The sequence below is a fragment of the Alternaria triticimaculans genome (genome assembly GCF_023758025.1).
Source record: "Alternaria triticimaculans strain BMP 0046 chromosome Unknown scaffold_22, whole genome shotgun sequence".
NCBI lineage: Eukaryota > Fungi > Ascomycota > Dothideomycetes > Pleosporales > Pleosporaceae > Alternaria > Alternaria triticimaculans.
In genome coordinates, this window is record NW_026055979.1 from 408064 (window position 1) to 428402 (window position 20339).

The 20339-nt window shown below is 51.8% G+C and overlaps 4 protein-coding genes across 4 annotated transcripts; 1 reads left to right on the forward strand and 3 right to left on the reverse strand.

The window, feature by feature from the left end:
• Positions 1-56: 56 nt before the first annotated feature.
• On the reverse strand, positions 57-5054 carry J4E78_009727 (uncharacterized protein; the record flags this gene model as incomplete). Its single annotated transcript, XM_049370315.1, has 4 exons — positions 57-1719; positions 1809-4158; positions 4205-4805; positions 4869-5054. The coding sequence occupies 4 exons, from the start codon at positions 5052-5054 to the stop codon at positions 57-59; spliced, it is 4800 nt and encodes a 1599-aa protein (XP_049218062.1).
• A 3939-nt stretch (positions 5055-8993) lies between these two features.
• Positions 8994-11184, reverse strand: PHO5 (acid phosphatase pho5; the record flags this gene model as incomplete). Its single annotated transcript, XM_049370316.1, has 5 exons — positions 8994-9446; positions 9501-10273; positions 10323-10740; positions 10793-10870; positions 11110-11184. The coding sequence occupies 5 exons, from the start codon at positions 11182-11184 to the stop codon at positions 8994-8996; spliced, it is 1797 nt and encodes a 598-aa protein (XP_049218063.1).
• Positions 11185-14725: 3541 nt separating this feature from the next.
• On the forward strand, positions 14726-15730 carry J4E78_009729 (uncharacterized protein; the record flags this gene model as incomplete). The annotated part of the gene is made up of 1 exon (XM_049370317.1): positions 14726-15730. One exon carries the CDS (start codon positions 14726-14728, stop codon positions 15728-15730), a length of 1005 nt encoding a protein of 334 aa, XP_049218064.1.
• A 4046-nt stretch (positions 15731-19776) lies between these two features.
• Positions 19777-20175, reverse strand: RSM25_1 (mitochondrial ribosomal small subunit component; the record flags this gene model as incomplete). The annotated part of the gene is made up of 1 exon (XM_049370318.1): positions 19777-20175. The coding sequence occupies one exon, from the start codon at positions 20173-20175 to the stop codon at positions 19777-19779; it is 399 nt and encodes a 132-aa protein (XP_049218065.1).
• Between the last annotated feature and the right edge of the window lie 164 nt (positions 20176-20339).

Sequence of the window (20339 nt, forward strand, 5' to 3'; positions counted from 1 at the left end):
TGCGCATATAGGAAGTATGATGCCGACCTGCTCCTATTATTACTCCAGCTATACAACTAAGTCTCTGCGACATCCCCGTACCGCTTAACAATCTTCTCAAACACCTCGTCTAGAGTCGCCTTACCCACGCTATAAAACTCCACATTCAGGTCACCATTCGCGCCTTCCAATGTCCTAATCAAGCCCGCAAACTCATTACCATCAGCCGGAATCTCAAACCTGACCTGACCTCCCTGCGTCTCACGACTAACGTTTGCCAAGGGAAAGGTAAGAGCAATCCATTCCTTCATCTTCTGCAGTTCACGCGGTGTGGTGCAAGGTGCTGAGCGCGACACGAGATGAATGTGGTATTCGCTGCCTGCACGCTGCTTCAGGTCTTCGCGGTCGCCAAGAGCGAGCATGCGCGACGAGACAATGCCAATGCGGTCGGCTAGGGCGTCGGCTTCTTCCATCGAGTGCGTGGTGAGTACCACGGCGCGTCGCTTGGCGATGGTTTGTAGGCAGCGCCACATGACGCGCTTTGCATTTGCGTCGAGCGCTGAAGAAGGTTCATCGAGGACAAGGACACGTGGGTTTCCGACTAGTGCGACAGCCAGAGATAGTTTGCGCTTGGTGCCACCGGAGAGCTTCTGCGCCAACTGGTCAGTCCAGTCACTGAGACCGCAGGCTGCAATCACGGCCGACACGTTGTGTTCGACGTCTTGGACTCCTCTTATCTTGGCAAAGAAGCGCAGCGTCTCTCGGACTGTGAGAACGTCGGCAGAGTCAAACTGTGGGCACACACCAAGACTGGATCGTGCTGCAAGGGGACTAGTCAGGATTGGGTTGCCGGCGATGTCGATTATAGAGCCTGGTGTTGAGGGTTTGATGTCGCCACGAATCATCGAGATGATGGTCGATTTGCCAGCACCGTTGGGTCCAAGTAAAGCAAAAATCTCCGATGTCTTGACACCAAACGTGACATCGTCGACTGCGAGGTTCTTGCCAAAAGACCTAGTCACAGACTCAACCCGGAGGTCAATGTCAGGTGATGCCAATCGTCTACGTTCGGTAAGAAGATCAGCCGTGTACATGTCTGTCGCCTCTGTATCGCTGACCAGACTTTCGCGGCGCAATGAAGGCAGAGCGAAGCCACTATCCCACCAAATGAGAAGCGCAAACAAGAGAGCAATTTGCACAACCAAGAACAAGACGGGCCCGCCGTACAGATAGAGGGAGCCGTCGCTGTGGCCGTTGCACTTCAACCCAAGCTGCTGAAGACCGATAAATAGCGTCCTTTCCAAGCTCACTACTGGCGATATGATGGCGAGACCAAAGTACAGGGCGTTCATCGTGGATTCCAGGTTTGCGTATGGTGTGGTGGCCTGGATCTCCATCACGCCAGCGAAGTAGGCAAAATAGACAATGACCTGCATCAAGGCCATCAAGAACCAAGCCGTAACTGGCTTCTTTGTAAACATGGAGAAGACATAGCTGAGTAGCGCGCACGCAATGCCATACAGAAGGAAGATGACGAAGACCAGGCCGAGTCCATGCCAGACGGGCGTCGACATGGAAAGAAGACCTGTAGCAACGGCACTGATTATGACGACGAAGGTACCGTCGAAAGCCAGATGGGAAAGCCAAAGTGGCACTGGACGGATCCCGTTGGAGTATTGCATCGAGCGGACGTTTGACAGGCGCTCATCCGTCGGGTATAAGACGAAAAACACTGGATAGCTATTGTGCATGTCAGCTTTGTTGTGCGACTTGTGCGACTTGCGCGACTTGCGCGACTTGCGCGACTTGCGCGACTGGTTAAAACGTACCAGGCCATGATCAGTCCATAATAAATGATGAACATCGTAGCATCAGAAGCCATGAGACTTGGAATGACAGTACTGGCGAACTCGTTGTAAGAACTCGAGATACCAACACCACCAGCCATGACGTTGTAGAAGTTCAGCATCTGTTGCATGGCGGCGCCTCCGCTGATGTCGCCCATGATAGTGGGGTTGGTTGAGCTATCGCCCATCCAGATTCCGCCTCTGAGTTCTGTGGTGGGAAAGCCACCATCGGAGATGTATCTGGGATGGGCAACTAGTTCTTTCCAGTCGTTCTGAACTGCTCGCGCGAATTCTTCGTACGTATCGACGATTAATAGCTGGTTCTCAAGCTGTGAAGAATTCGTGTACCCGGATTGATAGGTGTCAGAGTAACTCAAAGTGTGGCTGGTGGAGTAAACGTCTGCCATCAAACCAATCCTCGTTGAGTTGAGTCGATCGGAAGGCCCAGCAACGTATGACTTTCGAAGCTCGTCCGTGCCCGAATAATAGGCATTACTCTCTGCATAGAAAACACCAATGTCGTTTCGATATGCGTTATCGTCAACGAGGTCTGCTTGCACTGGGCACCCTAGCGGAGCATCGAACTTCTTGATCAGTAGAGGCGCAATCCCTGCACCAACAAGAGCGAAGGCAACGGCGACAAAGTAAGGTAGCCATCGACGTTTGAGGATCTTCACTCTCTTGAGCAACAGAATCCACCACTGCTTGACAAGAGAAACGGGCTGTCCTTCGGACAGTTCATAGTCCAATTCGGTCGCGTCAACAATGATGTTCTCAGTCTTCAATTTCACAGTATCATCTTCTTCGGTCTTCTCCTCCAAAGGTTGGATCGCATCACCGGTGATTTTGATGAAGAGCTCCTCCATGGTGGGTCCGGAAAGCTGGTAGCCACCGAGATTGTAATTGTCAAGTTCGGCCGCAACCTCTGCAGCCTGAGCGGCTGTGGCGACATGGTATGTGGTCATGTGCCGCGATTGTTCCGTTCGGAGTTGCCCAGAGATGCTGATATGGACGTCTGTCTTGTAAGGTAGTTTGACAGTATAGCCATCACCAAAGCCGTGTTTCAAGGACGCCGAAGTACCTGCAGCTCGAAGAGTACCTTGATACATGATAGCAATATCATCGGCAAGGTAATCGACCTCGTCGAGGAAGTGAGTCGTCATGATGATGGTGCGGTTTCGTCGCTCAGTGAGTAAGATCTCCCAGATTCTTCGCCGGGAAATTGGATCGAGGCCTGTGGAGACTTCATCCACACAGCAGACTGCACTTCCACCCGCGAACATCATCGCCATCTGGAGCTTCCGCTTCTGGCCACCTGAGAGTGTCTTGGCTCTAGCTGAAAGCTTCTTGAGAAGATCGACACCTTTAGCGAGATCGTTGACGACCTCGTGGTTCGCTGCTGATAGGCATTTCAGATCGCTGAAGATGCGGATGTGCTCTTGGACCGTCAATTCAGGCCAGATGACATTGTTCTGTGGAGCGTATCCGAGTCCGCCTGTTGGGTCGATGATGATATTTCCAGACGTAACCCTCTGTTCACCCGTGATGCAGTTCAACGTCGTTGACTTGCCACTTCCATTAGGTCCAAGCAAGCAAAATATTTGTCCGGGGTATGCGTTGAAATCGACACTTTTGACCGCATCGACATTCTTACGACGTCGAAACACTCGAGCAAAGAAGCCAGGCTTGTATGTTTTGCAGAAGTCAGAGACCCTGACGGTCGGATCGCCTGCGCTTGCTGGACGTTCGAAACGTCTGTGTGGAGATGCTGTTGAGAAGAGAAGATGCTCTACCAGTAAAGCTAGGATAGGAAACACGAATACGTGTAAGACCAATATGAGCCAGTGGATGTACAGCGGAAAACGCCAATGTTCGGACTCGCTCGCCTCATCGGCCCGATGCATCATGCTGACCGGATTGCCGGCTGCTTCGAATGTTGCCATGCCAGTAATAAAGTACGTCAAGTTTGCTGAAGGGAACAAGACGCTGAGTATGGCGCAAACAGTACTCGTCTGGTTGAAAAGCACTGCTGGAAGAATGGCGGCGACTAGTGTGACGACCACCATGATAGGGCCACTCAACTGGGCTTTCTTGAAGAAAGAGGCCCCGAAGAGAGAGAAGCCAGTCACTGCGAGCCCGTAAAGTAGCACGAATCCCACGGGTAGATAGTTAGAAGTGACGGGCAAGATGGCGGCGGAGATGACGATGGCCACTGCCAGCCAGCCGGGAAAGTAGACCAGCGCAAACGATGCGTAAGCCGCAATTTGTCGAACGGCTATGCCCCGGAACTTGGACCCTCCCATTATCATGGTGTCAATCAAACTAGACATTCCTGGCTAACGTCAGTCCGTGTTCGGGGAATAAATGCTGCCACGTACCAATTTCGCGCTCGCGCGCAACAAATGAAGTCAGATGATCGACCACACCAATGAGTGTAAGAGTAAAGATGGGTGGAAAGGCCCATGTCACAAGGTTTAGGTACGATGCGGTTCGATCGGCTTCTAGCGCTCCCTGATCCTGACGAGTGAATGCGATGATGTCCAGCTCGGGTGTAATCTGCGATGTGCTGTCTGGTTGGGACCGTGCGATAATCTCGAGCTCGAGCGCGCGCTGCAAAGGGGATGTGGCTACCTCAATGGCGTTGCTGGTGCTCGTAATGTCGATGGGACCATACGGCGTGGTCAACCCTTGGATTGTGTAGTTCCAGTATCCGGCTGACGACTCGTTGGTTCCCTCGGTTGGACTGGAGAAGAATACAATGGCGCTGTAGCATGGTGAGTTGCCTTCGTTGTCGGTCCGGCAAACTACAGCAAGGCTTCTGGTATCGTCGTATAGCTCTGGCGTTTTCCCAGCAGCGCTGATTCGTCGTGAGAGTGTATCAATGATAGCTGAGACCTCTCCTCCTTTCATACCGTTGTCGACGAAGCCTACAATGTCGTGGCCAGGACTTGCTCGTAGTCCTTCCTCAAGGGTGGGTAGCTATTCGAGTGTTAGTATTGGTTCATTTCGTATTGGTGCCTCAAAGCTTTGGAGGCCACTAACCTGGCGAGCCGAAGACACACCCCAATGCCCCCCAGAAGCAAACCACGTCTTACTGAAAGCGATAATAAGAATGACAACAAGCGGGATAGCGAGTGCACGAATGGAAGTGGTGATTGGTCTTCTCAAGCAGACAAGCAAAAGAGTTTTGCGCATGAGCGCCCAAATCTGGCGGAATAGCAAATCCATGGTTGCGATCAGGAAGGAGCGAAGACAGATTCAAGAAGGCATTCAGCGAAGGCCCGGATGGAAGAAACTCGAGTTGTTGAGGTATACGAAAGGTGTTCAAGTTAGGCCTGGGTGTATGGGGTCGTTGACTGCCAAATTGCCGTAGACCTAGTTTGCACATGCCAAGTGATTCAAGCATTAGCCCAGAGTGAAGGGGCTGTGCAAACGCAAGTGCGGGTAAGCCAATGTGCCTGTGCGTAGACAGCGACCGTTTTGTCGCGCATCTCATGCGAATCAAAGATGCCCGGCGGTCCCTCTCCTACTCGGGTCCACCGATGTCTCCGCTAGCCATCTCGCGCAGACGACAGAGGAATGCACGGACTGGCCAACGCGAAAGGATAGCCTGCATACTCAAAGATTGAGGTCAGGACGGGCTGGAATGGATGCTGTAGTAGTAGCCGACGCGTCCGCCTGCGGACAGCGTAACACACGCTTTTGCTGGTTGCTCCCTATGCTCGTGAAACCAGCTGCTTACTCCCGAGGTCTCCATAGCTATGTTGTTAGCTATGTGGGTTTGGATTACCTCGTGTCGTGCCATGATAAGAGACACAGCCGATCAAATGTGTGTTCGCGTTTCAGTGCGAAGTGCAGCCGGACGGGAATCCAAGAGCGGCCAATGCGCAAGGCGGAGTTCGTGCTCGGGCCATCTGCGCCGTGATTGGAGCGTTCGGGTTCCCTGTGTGATGATTGGGCGGCTATGCGCTAGGCGAGGCTGAGCGGAGAATCTTGATACCCGAAGCCTGGCACCACACTAACGATCGCAAGGGCAGGCATTCTGTGTCAATGTACCTAGGTATCGTCGTTGATACCTCCAAGGCTCCCTTCCGGCGTGGTTGAATAACGGGGCCTTGCGCGACCACGGCCGCCGCACGCACAAGTGTGTCACGACTACCTAGGTACCGTTCCAGTCTTGTTGAACAGTGCCACTCTCCATTCCAACTCAGGCTCGGGAAAGGGGCGTAGTTTGAATTCATCTATTTGGTGTTGCAAGCAACGATATATATACATGGATGAGTATGAGTGCAGGGCCCTCGCAGCCTGCTCGCGATTGGATGGGTTAAATGATTGAGGGACTCGGCGCGCCATCTCGGGAGAGTGGCAGCCTACCGACTTGCAACGAGATAGCGAAAGAGTGAGATGAGGGCGAGTATTGCACCACGCGTTCACCGCGAGGACGATGGCGACTCACTGGACATTGCTGCGCTAGCATAGAAACAACCTTGGAAGAGGATGTTGGATTCTCTTTCCACAATCGGTGGGCAACAGGATGCCTATATACATCCGCAACCATCTTAAGGTCAGTACGGGCTGGAATAGACGCAGTAGTAGTACCTAGCGATCATCTTGGTGGCATAGTCGCCCCTGAGTCCCTCATAGAAGAGACACTGTGATCTCTGCACGCAGCTACACAGCGCGCGCAATCACGAAGCATTAGAACAGACTTGACGCTACCTAGGTATCATCGCTTGGCTATAACGACGATAATGAACAGCCAGCTGACTCTTTGAATAGCTGTCCTTCCATAATCGTGGGTGAGCCTCTTCAAGATGCTGCAATCTGTAGATGATGGGCAGTCGCCCCGCGTCAGTTTCAGCCTTACGCGTTGATTTGGCCCCCACACTTATTCTACATAGCCTCCACCATCTCACAAGATGGCGGAGCTAAGGCAGTGGCTATTTAGGTCTTCCAAGCATAACGATCTAAGAGTCCCCAGCTCCCTATCTCCAGCCTCCCAGTTTTTGCACTCTCGTCAGTGTTTGTACAATCATGGGCAGGCTAAACCGTTGCTTCCCAAAGCTCCTCCCTACGCTAACCGGATGGAGGAGACTAGCCATCCTGAACATCGGCGCGATGACCCTTCTAACACTACTACTTTTCGGCTTCACCGTGGCTTCGATGCTCAAAACAGACCTCTCACGGATAGATAAACCGGGCGGTGGGCCTGAGGACAACCGAGGGGCCGTGGTGCGCAACACCTTCTTGTTCCACAGTTCGCACTGCGATATATTTACACCGGGTACCTCGACATCGGGTATCATCAACACGGTCCTCCATCTACTAGTCAACGGCATCTCGAGTGCGGTCCTGGCGTCTTCCAGTTTCTTCTCGCAGGTACTCAGCTCGCCAACTCGTGCAGAAGTGGATGTGTCGCACGCGCAGGGATGGTCAGTCGACATCGGAGTGCTATCATGGCGGAACGCATTAAGTTTGTCTCCTTTCAAAACGGTGGCTTGGATCGCCTTGTTAATCACATCGTTGCCTCTGCATCTGCTCTTCAACAGTGCCATACTGCTGTCACAAGCCGGTGACACTTGTGAAGTAGGCATATCGAACCCTCTTCTCTTGGCCGTTACACTAGCTTGTTTGGTCAAAGTGGTCATCTGCGTGATGACTGTCTTGGTTCTAGGCTCTCAGGAACCCCTGGTCACGCCCGGAGACGCATTGTATTCATTCATCTCGAATCCGGACCCATCTACCGCTGGCAGACTGGACATGCTGGTGAAACAGTCGACGCACGGGGCTAGTGATGGTGACCCGATACTGTGGAGGTACACGTCCTCCAGACGGGCATCTACCATTTCACGCAGGACATGGAAATGTACATACGCCTTTTTTATTGCTTTCATCGTGGCTGCAGCCGGAGTTCTAGCCAAAGAAGCTCAGATGCTAACGATAAAAACACATCACTCCACGTGAGTTCCCACTCCAAGCCATTGCAAGCATTACCCTGATCCATATTATAGGGACTTCACTAGCGCTAGTCCTACGATCCGACCACCCAATTCCTCTGTCCCCTTCATCACGACAGTGCTCTTGGCCAATGTTCCACAGCTCTTACTCTCAGTCTGGTATTTCGCGTACAACTCCATATTGACTCGCCTGCAACTCAGTCACGAATGGGCTCTGTTCTCCACGTCATTCCGACCTCTTCGGGTCTCTCAGCCCAGGTATTTTCTCGATATTTCCTGATACATTACAATAGCATGCTAATCAACGCTCTACAAGAGGTCAGCAGATTGCGACTTATAGACTTCAACTCCCTTATAAATACAGCATCCTTCTAATCATGCTCAGTGCAGCGCTGCACTTCCTTCTTTCCGAGAGCTCGTCTGTGGCTCTCTACACAGATAGTACGTACCAAGACAAAATGCCACACATATACGCAACACGCAGACACTAACATTACACGTTAGGCGATGAGAACGACGGTTACGATAGCTGGAAGGACTATAGCTCTCTGCCGGATGATTTTTATGTCCAATGGAGTTTATCTCCAACATACTTAGCCGGACTGCTGGCTCTGGCCACCACCGCCATTCAGATCCCCTGGCTTCTGGGCCTATTACGACTGCCCGGGCACATGCCACCCATTGGATCAGACTCGCGGGCCATAGCGGCTGCTTGCCACGTATCGCCGTTAGCCAAAGCCCCGCTCACTGATCAAACCAATGGGAAAGAAGAAGGCTATGAGCCCGTGTCCATGGCCGAGGAAGAAGGACACAGTGGTTTGCTCGCCATTTCCAGGAGTCTCATCTCATGGGGCGTGGTGAAGATGCCTCAAGATTGGTATGATGCTCAGGTAGACCGGCGAGGTGGTCCAGAAAGCCGTCGGCCAGTGGAGCATCTCAGTTTCGGTACGGCATTGGACGCTGTGAAAAAGCCTATTAGGGGACGTTTCTACGCATGAACAGGCGCTAGGTAGCTGCACATGTTGACACATGCCTTACTGTCTATTCGAGCATCTCTTGCCATTGATGGTGAGACAAGCTGATGACAGGTCTTTCGGATGAAGTATGAGTGAATGCATTACAGTCTAAGTATCGATGATAGATGAAGACGGGTATGAAGGCATGAGCCTGGAAAGAGAAGAAAGATTGGCGCGCGAAACGACAGCGCAAACTAAGCCTTGAGCTCAGTGGTACCAGCCTCATCGCTGCTGCGGTTCTCCGCCTTGCGCGCGTACTCCGTACCAGTGATGGACTCATCACCCATATCCCAGTCTTGCGCAAGGTCCTCGAGCGTCCTGCGCTTGGTCTCCGGGATCAACAGGGTAGTGAAGATACCACAGAACATGAAAGCCGAGAAGATTTGCATGACGTGGTTCAACCATGGGTTCTTGTTAGTCGCTGTAGCGCCCCGAGTTCGAAGAGGAGAGATAGCTCCCTGAGCGATGATGGAGCCGATCTTTCCTGAACCAGCAGAAATTCCGTGGGATGTGGAACGGTAGCGGGTAGGGAAGCACTCTCCGGGGACAATGAAAGTGGTCGTGTTGGGACCCCAGTTGAAGAAGAGCTGGATAAGGACGTAGATGGCCAACATGGCATGGTGGCTGAGGTGGCTGTAGGCGAATCCCTGAGTAACAGTTAGTATGAGATTTTGACACATCCAATTGGAATGTTTACGTACCCAGACAATGAAGAGGATGGTGAGCATGACAAAACCAGCGAGTTGGAGTGTCTTGCGTCCAACCGTGTCGATAGTGGCTACTGCAAGCCAGTATCCTGGGATGGCTCCAGCGCAAACCAAGATAGCGTTACCGGCAGCAAGGTTGTACAGCTTGAGGTAGAGGTTGTCACCGTTGGCGTAGCCGATAGCTTGCAGCACAGTCGAGGAGTTAAGACCAAGTCCGTAGAATGCAACATCGAGGAGAAGCCATGACATGGCGGTACCGAATAGAATCTTGCCGTTACGGAGCTTGCCGTAGAACCTGAAGAAATCGCCGAAGGAAGCCTTGGGAACTTCTAGCTGAGCAGCGGCCTGGTTCTGGGCAACTTGGGCAATTGCATCAGGGTCGCCATTGCCATGCTTACCCGAGAGGTACTGGTTGGTGTCTGCGTTGGCCTTCTCGACGTCACGGGCGACATCGAAGGTGTATCGAGGAGTCTCGGGAATGGTGAGACGGTAGTAGAGCGCAATGCAAGCCGGGACGATACCAATTCCGATAAGGGCGCGCCACATCTTGTCAACGGCAACAGAGCACTGACCATCGCAGTCTGCGTAGCCTGTGACGCCGGAAAGCGTGTCCTTGAAGCCAGCGACGAGGCAGAGCATGACTAAAGCGCCACCGAGCTGGCCAAAACCTTGCATGGCGAAAACGGCACCCATCATGGCACCACGCCACTTGGTTGTGGCAAACTCAGATGTGATGATCGACGAGAGAGGGTAGTCACCACCAATACCTGATAGTCATTAGCTAGCCGTCGATTCATGACTTGACAATAGACTCACCAATTCCCATCAATACACGCCAGAAGATGATCAGACCGACAACTGATGTTCCGGGACCGGGGCCAGTGAGAGATTGAGCGAGTGTGGCGACGATGATGAGGATCAACTCAAGACCATACATCTTCTTACGTCCAACAATATCGGCCAGTGTACCGAATCCGACTTGTCCAAGAACAGTACCAGCTGATGTTGCAAGCTTGATAGCAGTGTCTTGTTGAGTGAGAAGAACACCCTTGTTGTCGTGCTTGTAAACGATACCCAACATGATCGTCAAGAGAGACACGCAGAAGATGTCGTACGAATCCGTGAAGAAACCGGTACCTGCCACCAAGATGGCGCGCACATGGTACCAGCCAAAGGGCGCTTTGTCGATCTCAGCGAGCGCAAGCCGGCGTCGCTCATTGGGGTCTTCAATATGCTAAGGACAGTCAGTATCGCTGATGCTTGAGTTCTCGACCGTGTTACCATACCGCGAAGTCATTGTTGAAGTTGTGGAACGCGGCGTTGCCGCCAGCTGTCTTGTGGGCCATTGTGAAGCCTTGCCGAGACTTGTCAAGAGATTAGACGAGGCTTGAGTCCGGAAAAGACGGCTGTGGGAGCTGGAGATCAGTGGTAGAGGGTGCAGGGCCAAGCTATATACCTGCACTCAAGCTTACGCCGAGTGCTGAGCATCATGCTTGTATGCCAAACCTACGGTACCCACGGACCAGTAAGATCATTCCATTCTGGCACGCCCGCAGATTTGCAATCTTTACTTCGGCCGTTCCGCTGTAAGCAGCAGACTCACTCGTGAAAATGCGCCTTTACGAGCCCAGGCCGCCACAAGGCTTGACGCGTCTTGAGGGTTATCCTTGCCGCGCATCTGGTGTGGTGAAGGGAACGCGAGGAGAGGGCGTTCGGTCCAATCATGTACCCCACGTGCTACGCCAAGACGCTAAAAGGGGCACGGCCAGAACGCCTTCTCCCAACATCGCCCCGATTGACCTTTGAAGGATTGGAGCTTCTTCGCACTCAAGACTCTCTTGGAAAGCTTGGGTACATCCTTATGATCTTGTGGCTTGCCTTTAGACGCTTGATCAACACTCGCGATGACATCCAACGCGTATGCCGCCGACCTACCTGATCATTCTTCTCGTCTTCTCCGAGGAATGCAACACGCTCGAACCGAACCCGGTCCCGTACCCCATGCCTGGACCGACTAGTACAGGGCCCGTCAGATGGGGTTGCATGCATCAAGCAACTGTCTCCGCTAGCCTGCCATGCGAGACCCGTCTTCTGGACTGTCGGTTGGTCCCGATACCAAACTACTTACCAGCACACTTACGAATTAGCTTACTCACTAACACCCAACTGGTTATCAGGAAGCAAAATTCTGACACTTTGAGGTGCAGGTCATCGGAGGCAACCCCGTCTAGGGTTGCTGCAATGACCGACCCGAGGTTTCATTGGAACCCCCACTGACATCGATGTTAGACTGCCGCAGGATTCTTACCCAATCCCATCGTTGCACGTGGGATGGCACTGCAGCGATCAAATTCATTGGTGCTATGAGCGTTTCGGTCGCTGGACCTGAGCTGCAATCGTACCACCAACCCAACAACAGGTGGATAAGCCTACATCGCAAGCGATACCTTGGCCCAGCGTCCCAAGCGTTGAGCCTTTTGCATGATTTACGGCCTTTCGTCGCGTTTTCACATGCGATTCCATCCACACCATCGACCGTGTCCAATTCGGACTCACCCAAGACAGCGGTTTCAGGAGTGGGTCACTGCAAGACATGCAGGGGAGATGCAGTTGGGTGCCGCGGCCGGGCTGTTCAATCCCGCAATGCAGTCAGAATCCTCTACTGGGCACCCTCGTCTCTGATGACAACGCGTCGCGGCCTCGCCGAGATCGAGAAACATTTGCTTCCTACCGAATGCCTCGTCTCTCACAACATCGTGATCCGAAATTTGGTTCTTACCGGTCAGTCCATCTACCCGCACATAGTCCGCGGATCGCACGATCGGCTTTCCAGAAGTTGCACCATTCGGCGCCTCGACCACTACATGTTAGATTCACATGATCTGGCCCCACGTGCCATCGACCAGGCCAGACACGCGGCAAGTAGAACCAATTCGACGAAGAGCACTGGATTTGAGAACCAGTCATCGTCATTCTGGACGACGATCTTTCCGCGGATATACCATATCAGGAGGGTCGTTCACCATTGCACGAATGAACTCAAACGCGATCATCATCAATTGGTCATCTCCACTCTAATTCCAACTGGTCGTATGGTCTATTCTCTTCCACAGGTATTTCTTCAATCGACGCTTGATGCTCTCATCACGATCTTCTCTTCTTTCCTCCCCCTCGGCTCCCACAGTCATTGGTGCTGCCTGCTCTTTGGGCGAAGACGCCATCTGTTGTCGCTTGACAATCCACTCCGTCAAATACTGGTATTTTCACAGCGGAAGAAGTCGTCCCGGAACCGTTCTATCTTGCGTCCATATTCGTCTTCCAACACTTCCCTCAACAACCTTCGTTTCGGTGCTGGCTGTCTCATCCAAGGCCACCGTCGCTTGAACGTATGTGTGGTTCTAGTCGCCTGGTTGCGTTGTCGTGGTTGCCTCGGGTTATCTTTTTCCGCTTTCTTCCTCCTCGGATGAGGAACGGGGTAGCGCAAGTCGCGCAACGTACAGTGCGTTTTTCTAGGCTCAGACGCGTCGTCATCCCCTCCTGGACGCTCCTTCTCTAATTGAGGCAGGTCGTGAGCAGTACTTCCTCCAGGCTCGCGATCCCGTGGAACATCTTGAGACGATCGTTTCTCGTTTGATACACCACATTGTGAACTCATGATCGACGGCGATGGCGGATCTTCATGAGAATGATTTAGCCCCAATGGCCTCCCTTGCTTCGTTGCACAATCCAAAGGCCAAGCTCCCGGCGGCGAAGGCCTCCATCGCGGAAAGATGAGACCTTCAGGCCATCCCGTCCATGCAGTCTTCTTCGTCCGCCTCCACCCTTGTCTACTTGGGTTGAAACGCTCAGCATACTGCGTCAGTATGGACTGATAACAACCATCATACTGCGTCCACAAGATTGGTTTGACCAATATTTCGTACGCACGATTGATGTCTTCCATGCGCTGTTGTTCGGTCATGTCTCGAGTGAATGTTGGAAGTGTATATCTTGTCTTCTACCACGAATACCAGTTGGCCGCCCTAAAGAAAAGATCGGAATGCGCTCGGAATGCGGAGGCCGCACAGAGAGATTGAATAGACCTTCCTGGTCCTCATATTGTGCAGGATGGTCTCAATACTTGGCCTTTGTGGTTGAAGGGAAATCCTTTGAACAAAGGATCTTGTATCCCATCCGCCAACGCGACAATCTGCTTTGTCGCATTATCGCTCTTGTGTCAAGCACCAAGTTTCGATAAGCATCGTTGCACCATCATGGAGGAATACCGGATCCCAGGGTGTCAAAGTGCTGACAGTGTAGACTTCGCGTGTGAAGGATGGACGATTACCTCGCCAGCTTCACTTCCTATAAGCTTGCAGCCTGTGGCATCGCAAAACAGCGGTGTCGCACAGTCGCTGTTCGAGACCCCTGGAACAACCTCGGTGTTGCCACAGCGTTAGTACACGATAAGAAAGCCAAGGCGGTTGAAATGCACCGCTCATTCGACAGATGATCTCTTTCTATTGAATGGCGAAACAGCCGGTCTGACTTGCCCGTATGTTGTCTTCGCCGATTCACATGCGATGTTTGCCTGGGCGGCAAGGCAACAATCTTGGTGGCTGCAACAAGCGAGTCAAGCGCACGCAGACATTGCAATGCTAAGAGAGTTTTGACAGCTTCGATGGCTCATCTCGCTTCTAGAAACCAGTTTCGAAATACGCTTTGGCGACAGAACGTTAAAATGCAACGAAATAAGCAAGCAGGGAACCGCGGTCCGTACTGGTGGAATTGCGTGCCAAGCCGATTCCCCCGTATTTTCCCCGCCGTCCGAAGAGGCGATCGAGCCTTCCAGCCACGGGAAAATCTGGGGATGCCTCTTTCCACCACTCAACACCACAACCTGCAGCCACCGGTCTAACGTTGCGCAATACCTGCTGCCGTTCCTGGGGTGGAATGCACGTTCGCCAAGATAGGCCAAGACGAAGTACAGCATCACGGTGATAGACGCAGCATGCACTTGCGCGAGTGGGAGTCTTTCGAGCCTGTACGACAATGCGCCATCAGCCATTTTGCCGGAAGAATTGCAATGATGGACGCCTCGAAGCCTGGATGCCGACTACATGGCCGTCTACTGGCTCTTTGATTGCCGACGCTCGAAAAGGCAGGATATAAAATGTAAGTGATATCGCTGGTTGATCGGCATCAGATCACGCAAACCCATCTGCATCTTCTACCTCAAGATGAAGCTCTCAATTCTATCACTCCTTTCCCTCACACTATGTGCGACTGCAGCTCCTGCAGGGGCTGACTTTAGCCTCGTCGGTTTCGCCAAGGACAACCCAATTGGACCAACCACTGGTGGTACTGGCAAGAATGGCAAGAGCGTCACTGTTCGGACGGTCGCCGAGTTCATCAAAGCTGTGAACGGCAGCGAGCCAACAGTCATTTACGCCAAGGGCAACTTCAACCTCACATCAAGAGTCCAAGTAGGGTCGAACAAGTCTCTCATCGGAATGGGCAAGGGAGCTCAAATCACTGGCTCGGGTCTTAACATCTTCAACAAGACCAATGTCATCATTCGCAACTTCGGTTTCACAGCGATTGACGACGACTGCATGACGATTCGTAACAGCACCCGTGTATGGATCGACCACAACGAGTTCACCACTGGCAACTTCCCTGCTCTGGGCCCTGATGCGTACGACGGCCAAGTAGACATCATCCGCGCCGCGGATTGGATTACAGTCTCATGGAACTACTTCCACGACCACTGGAAGAGCTCTCTCGTTGGCAACAGCGATGCGCTCAGGGATGTCGACCAAGGTCACCTCCACGTCACCTACCACCACAACTACTGGCGCAACGAGGGCACACGTGGCCCTGCCGGTCGTTTCGGCCACCAACACATCTACAACAATCTCTACGTCGACTTCCTGTACCAAGCCATCCACTCCCGCAGCGACAACCAGGTTCTTGTTGAAGGCAACGTCTTCAAGGGCAAGACACGCGAGGCTCTCAGCACATATGGATTGGTTATCCCGGAGGATAGCCCCAACACCAGTCCCGATGGCGACTTTGAGATTGATGGCTTCGCGAACCTTGGTGCGAAGAACGACTTTGGAAAGGCGACTGTCAATATTACTCAAGTTGGCAACTTCACCAAGGCTCCGTACAAGTACAAGCTTACTAAGCTGAAGGATGTCGAGAAGATCGTGAAGAAGGGCGCTGGTCTTGGCAAGATTTGAGCGGCATCGTAATAGCGAGAGCAATATATAAAGTAGTCGTGCTAATAGTAATGTTATTGTTTAGTCCCCATCCCCCTCTTCTTCTTCTCCTTCCCTATGCTAATCCCACTAACTAACCACAACATCCCACCCCTCCGGAAACTTCCCCCTCTCCTCCTCCCCTATCCCCTTCAACTCCAGCCGCGGCACCCCACCTCCCCCTCCATCCCCTCCTCTGCTCAGAAACTCAACAAAGCAATCCCTCAACTCATCCGGCATAGGCAGCACAGAAACCACCTTATCAGGCTCACACCCAATCATCACCGCTTCAACAACTAACCTCCTTACCCCCGTCATCCCACTCTCCCCCAAAACATGCATCCAATGCTCAGGCACACTATCATACTCCCCCAACCCTAATTCCCCACTATCAAACACCACCTCATCCGGCCCCGGATACCGAACCCAAATCTCCACACTCCTCACCCGCGCGCAATTCTCCGCACCGATTTGTTGTTCGAACAAGGGGAGTTGGCCTGGATGCGGGAAGTTGAAGGTGTTGGTGCCGTAGAGGGTCGAGCCGGCTTCGGACGAGATTTGTTTGTTGGAGAGGAGGAGGGCTGGCGTAGGTGGTTTGAGGGGATTGGGAGAGGGCTCGTGCCAGTAGCCGGGAGAGGGGAAGATAGAACCGATGTCGATGGGGGTGGAGATGGACAGGGCGTGCGTGTAGATCTTGTCGCGGAGTTCGCGGGGGAGGTGGAGGAATGTTGTGGGTGATTTGGGGAGAGGAGGGTTGGGGGTGGGTGGCATTTTTTGGGAGGTGGGGGTGGTGTTGTGGAGGGTTGTTGCTGGGGATGAAGGGATGGTGGCGGATGAGAAGGGTGGTAGGTTATTCTTTTCCAGTGTGAAGCTGTTTGGATTCGCTCTGACGTCAGGCGCTCTTTCAGGCCAACCGCGGGACCGGCGTACATCCTGCGCTAATCGTCATCAGATGCCATTGGTTGACGCACAAGATTCAGTCCAAGACTCGTCGACAGCTTAGCTACGACGTACTATGGCGTTGTCAGCGCCGACGCATGAGCACGACACCGAGACATCATGTTGCATCGATGAGAGAATGGGAACCATAAAGCGGCGGAAGATCTTTTTCGCAAACACTGGGACCGCGACCGCTCGCTCAAAAGGATATGGAGGTAAGCGATGTCGACCTTGGAAGCCAACGGAGTGTCGTCGCGCTTTAATGCGCCCCACTACCCAGGAGTGTAGTGCTAGCGTCTTGTCACGCATATAAAGGCCTGTTTCTCCTGAGCCTTCTTCCTTCCTTCTATCCACATCTTACCGTACTTTATTCCAAAACGGAGCAAAACTACACTAATGATCTTCTGGCCTCGAAAATTCCAAAACAATATGGGTACTTGGCATGTGTCACAGCTTCCAAAACTTCAACACTATACTTCGATATGTTCGTGGGAACGAAACTCCAAAATGTTCCTTCGACCATGGCATGTAATCTTCACCTTACGATCTTCAGCTATATACTACGAAGGTCTTGGCGCATATAAAGACCTCCTGTGGTCAGCAACCTTTCCTCCTCAATCTACACCCTATTCTACCTCATTCAAAAATTTGGGGCATCGGATGTATGGCGTCTGGCTTGAACAATTCCAAAAACCGATAGGATTACGAAGCATGTGTTGCAACTCCAAGAATTTCCGAACACTGCGTTCATGCATGCTTCTTAGGTCGCCATTCTAAAAAGTCATCGGAGGGAACGCATGAGCTCCCGCCTTGCGACCTTCAACCATGTACTACGAAGCTCTTGATCTGTGCCAATACTTCGACAGCGATATCACTTCTTCCCAAATTGCGAAGATAGCAGTGTCATGACAGCAGGCTCTGTGCGTCTATTCCGGTGTATATAAATCATTCAACCTACGATTGCTTCGTTCTCTCTCCATCAAATATTTCCACGCCGGTCAACTAAAATGGTATGCCATGTTCTCATGTCTGAGTCTTGTCCTTCTTTCTAAAAGCTCAGGTCAAGGGAACATGGAAGCTGTCCTTCGAGTGTACCAAACGATCCAAACTTCCAAAACCTTCAACACGGACGACTATGTGAGTCTGGCCAAAGTGAGATCGCCGCCAATATCCAAAAGCCAACGCGATCGCAACCGATGCTTCTGTGAAAAAGGAAGGTCGATGGAAACCAGAATGGCGGCTCTACCATGGACGCGATATAACGCCTTATTATTGAAGTATAAAAAGTCTTCCTTGCGGCGTCACTCCTTGCCTCTTATCCAGTACCTTAAAACTTCACCTTTTCAAAACATACGAGAAGATGTTGTTATGTGCTGCCTGGCGTCGACTTCAAATACATCAACCGAAACGGCATGTTTGCCTGTGCAATCAGAACGCTCGTGCAAGTTTCTAATCGACTCTTTGACCCAAAATCCCAAATCCTCATCTATCATGGAGTTCCCGGCTTCTTCGGAACAAAAACCAGATACAAGATGCAGCATGAGCGTCCTGGCCTCCAGCATTTTGCGTCAAAACACTAAGTGCCTCGCTACATGGAGTCCAAAAAAAAAACATCAACAAGCTCTGCATGCCGGGTTTGCTGGCATATAAATAACACCAACTCTTCGTCACTTGTCTCCTCCACAACTTCTATTTCTTGTGCGAAAATACTCAAAAAACCAGCGAAGACATCGCATGTCTTTCTTCTCCGGGCTTTCGAAAAGTATAGACCGATGTTGGTAATGGCTGCGAGCTACCAAAGAGGTTGAGAATCTATTTGGATGTGGAAGAGACGACCGCTAAAATTCCTACTGAAGAAGATCTGATGTCGAAAAAAGAATGGAAGGTTGTTCATGTTGAGACCAAACCCTCGAGTATGAAGGTGTATGTGTCGCTGTGGATCACCGAGGAGTCAAATTGCTTAAGAAAGCCGTTCATATCTCCGAAAGCCGATGTAAAGGTCAACATGTTCCGCTCTGCTAAGCCTGCTCGCAACGGGTATAAATACCACGACATTCCGGCTCTTACTCCTTCATTACACTTCCCATTTCCAAAAACCAACAATAGGCACTCAACATGTTCGTTGTGTTGTTCGCCTCTTCCTCCAAAAACATGCCGTCTCCTACACATGTTTAAGCCAAACCAAACATTCTTATCGGCACAAAAGCCAATCCATCGGACAACCACATTTCAAAAATACCGTCTGACAACTAAATATCTCTTTCTGGGTCTTGCCTTCTATCCAAACTCAGTAAACAATTGTTCCGAAAAGTAAGGCCTATAGACGATAAGCAGGCGGAAGAGATCCACTCCGGTGTATAATATCAAAAAGCCCTTGTGTGTTGTGAATGTCTGTTCCCGCCCAGAGCCTTGGGGTATGAAATACTCCTCCTGTCCTCCGAAACCTTTCCTTTCTATATCCCACTCGGCAGAGTGCATTTTCCAAAAATCGGCAGCTTCTGGCCTATGTTCGTCTCTTCGGAGTGATCAAAATGCAATCCTTCTTTGACATGGCGTTTGCGGCTCCTCAAAATTCAACGAAACATACATAATGAGATCCGGGCTGGCAGCTGGAAACCACGAGTGCTCAGAGACATGTCTGGCGGCTCGCTTTCGCCGTTGGGATATAGAACTTCTTCTTTACGTTGCTCCTTTGTAGTTCAAGCCTGGAAAAAGATACCGCATGTTTAAAATTATTCGTCCAACAGCTCATGCTGTCTCCTGGTGTTCGTCCAAAAGGAAAATCGGTAATGGTTCATGACTGTGCTGCCTGAGATTCGCCAAAATGAAGTCTTCAAGAGAACGATGAATGGTGACACACGCCACCTTTGACATACCATGAGAAAATTGGACTTGTCGGTCGTCAAGTCTGTGTACTGCTGCGTGTAGCGAAGACTTGGTGATGATCAGCATCATCGCAATGCCATCAATGCCTTCCTCGTGCCCACGTGTTCCCATTGTCCAGACAGGGCTTGTCTCATATCCATTGAATTGTCCCGATCGTAATCGTAATCTACACAAAATATACAACATCTCCCCAACCCACACCACTACGCATGCGCCGCCACACCCCCCATAGGCCTCATCCCCTGCGGATCATTCGGCGCACTGGGCTGAATCTCCTGCACCGCCTCATCGTACTCCGCCGTACTCATGTCAGCCCCCTCACCCAACCCCTCATCCTGCTGCCCACTAAACATCTGCGCGCGCATACTCTGCTCGTCCTCAATCTGCTTGGCCGCCCACGCCTTCCAGTTCTCCCACGTGCGGTCTTCGAGCTCCATTCCGATTTCAAGGGGCCCTTTGCCGAAGTAGGCGCCGACGTGTAGGGCTTCTTCTTTGGCGATGCGGGACCGGATTTCGGAGAGGTGGCGGTGTTGGTAGAATTCGCGGCGGGCGAGGTCGTAGGCGGAGGACTTGGAGAGGGAGGCGTGCTTCATTAGCCACATTTGGCGTTGGACGACGCTGGGGGGGGGGGGGGGTTTTTTTTTTTTTTTTTTTTTTTTATTTTTTTGCCCCCCCCCCCCCTCTCCAGCTTTTTTTTTATTTATATAAATAAAAAAGCAGAAGAGAGAGGGGGTCCAAACCGAAAGGAGAGTTCCTTTATTGGTAA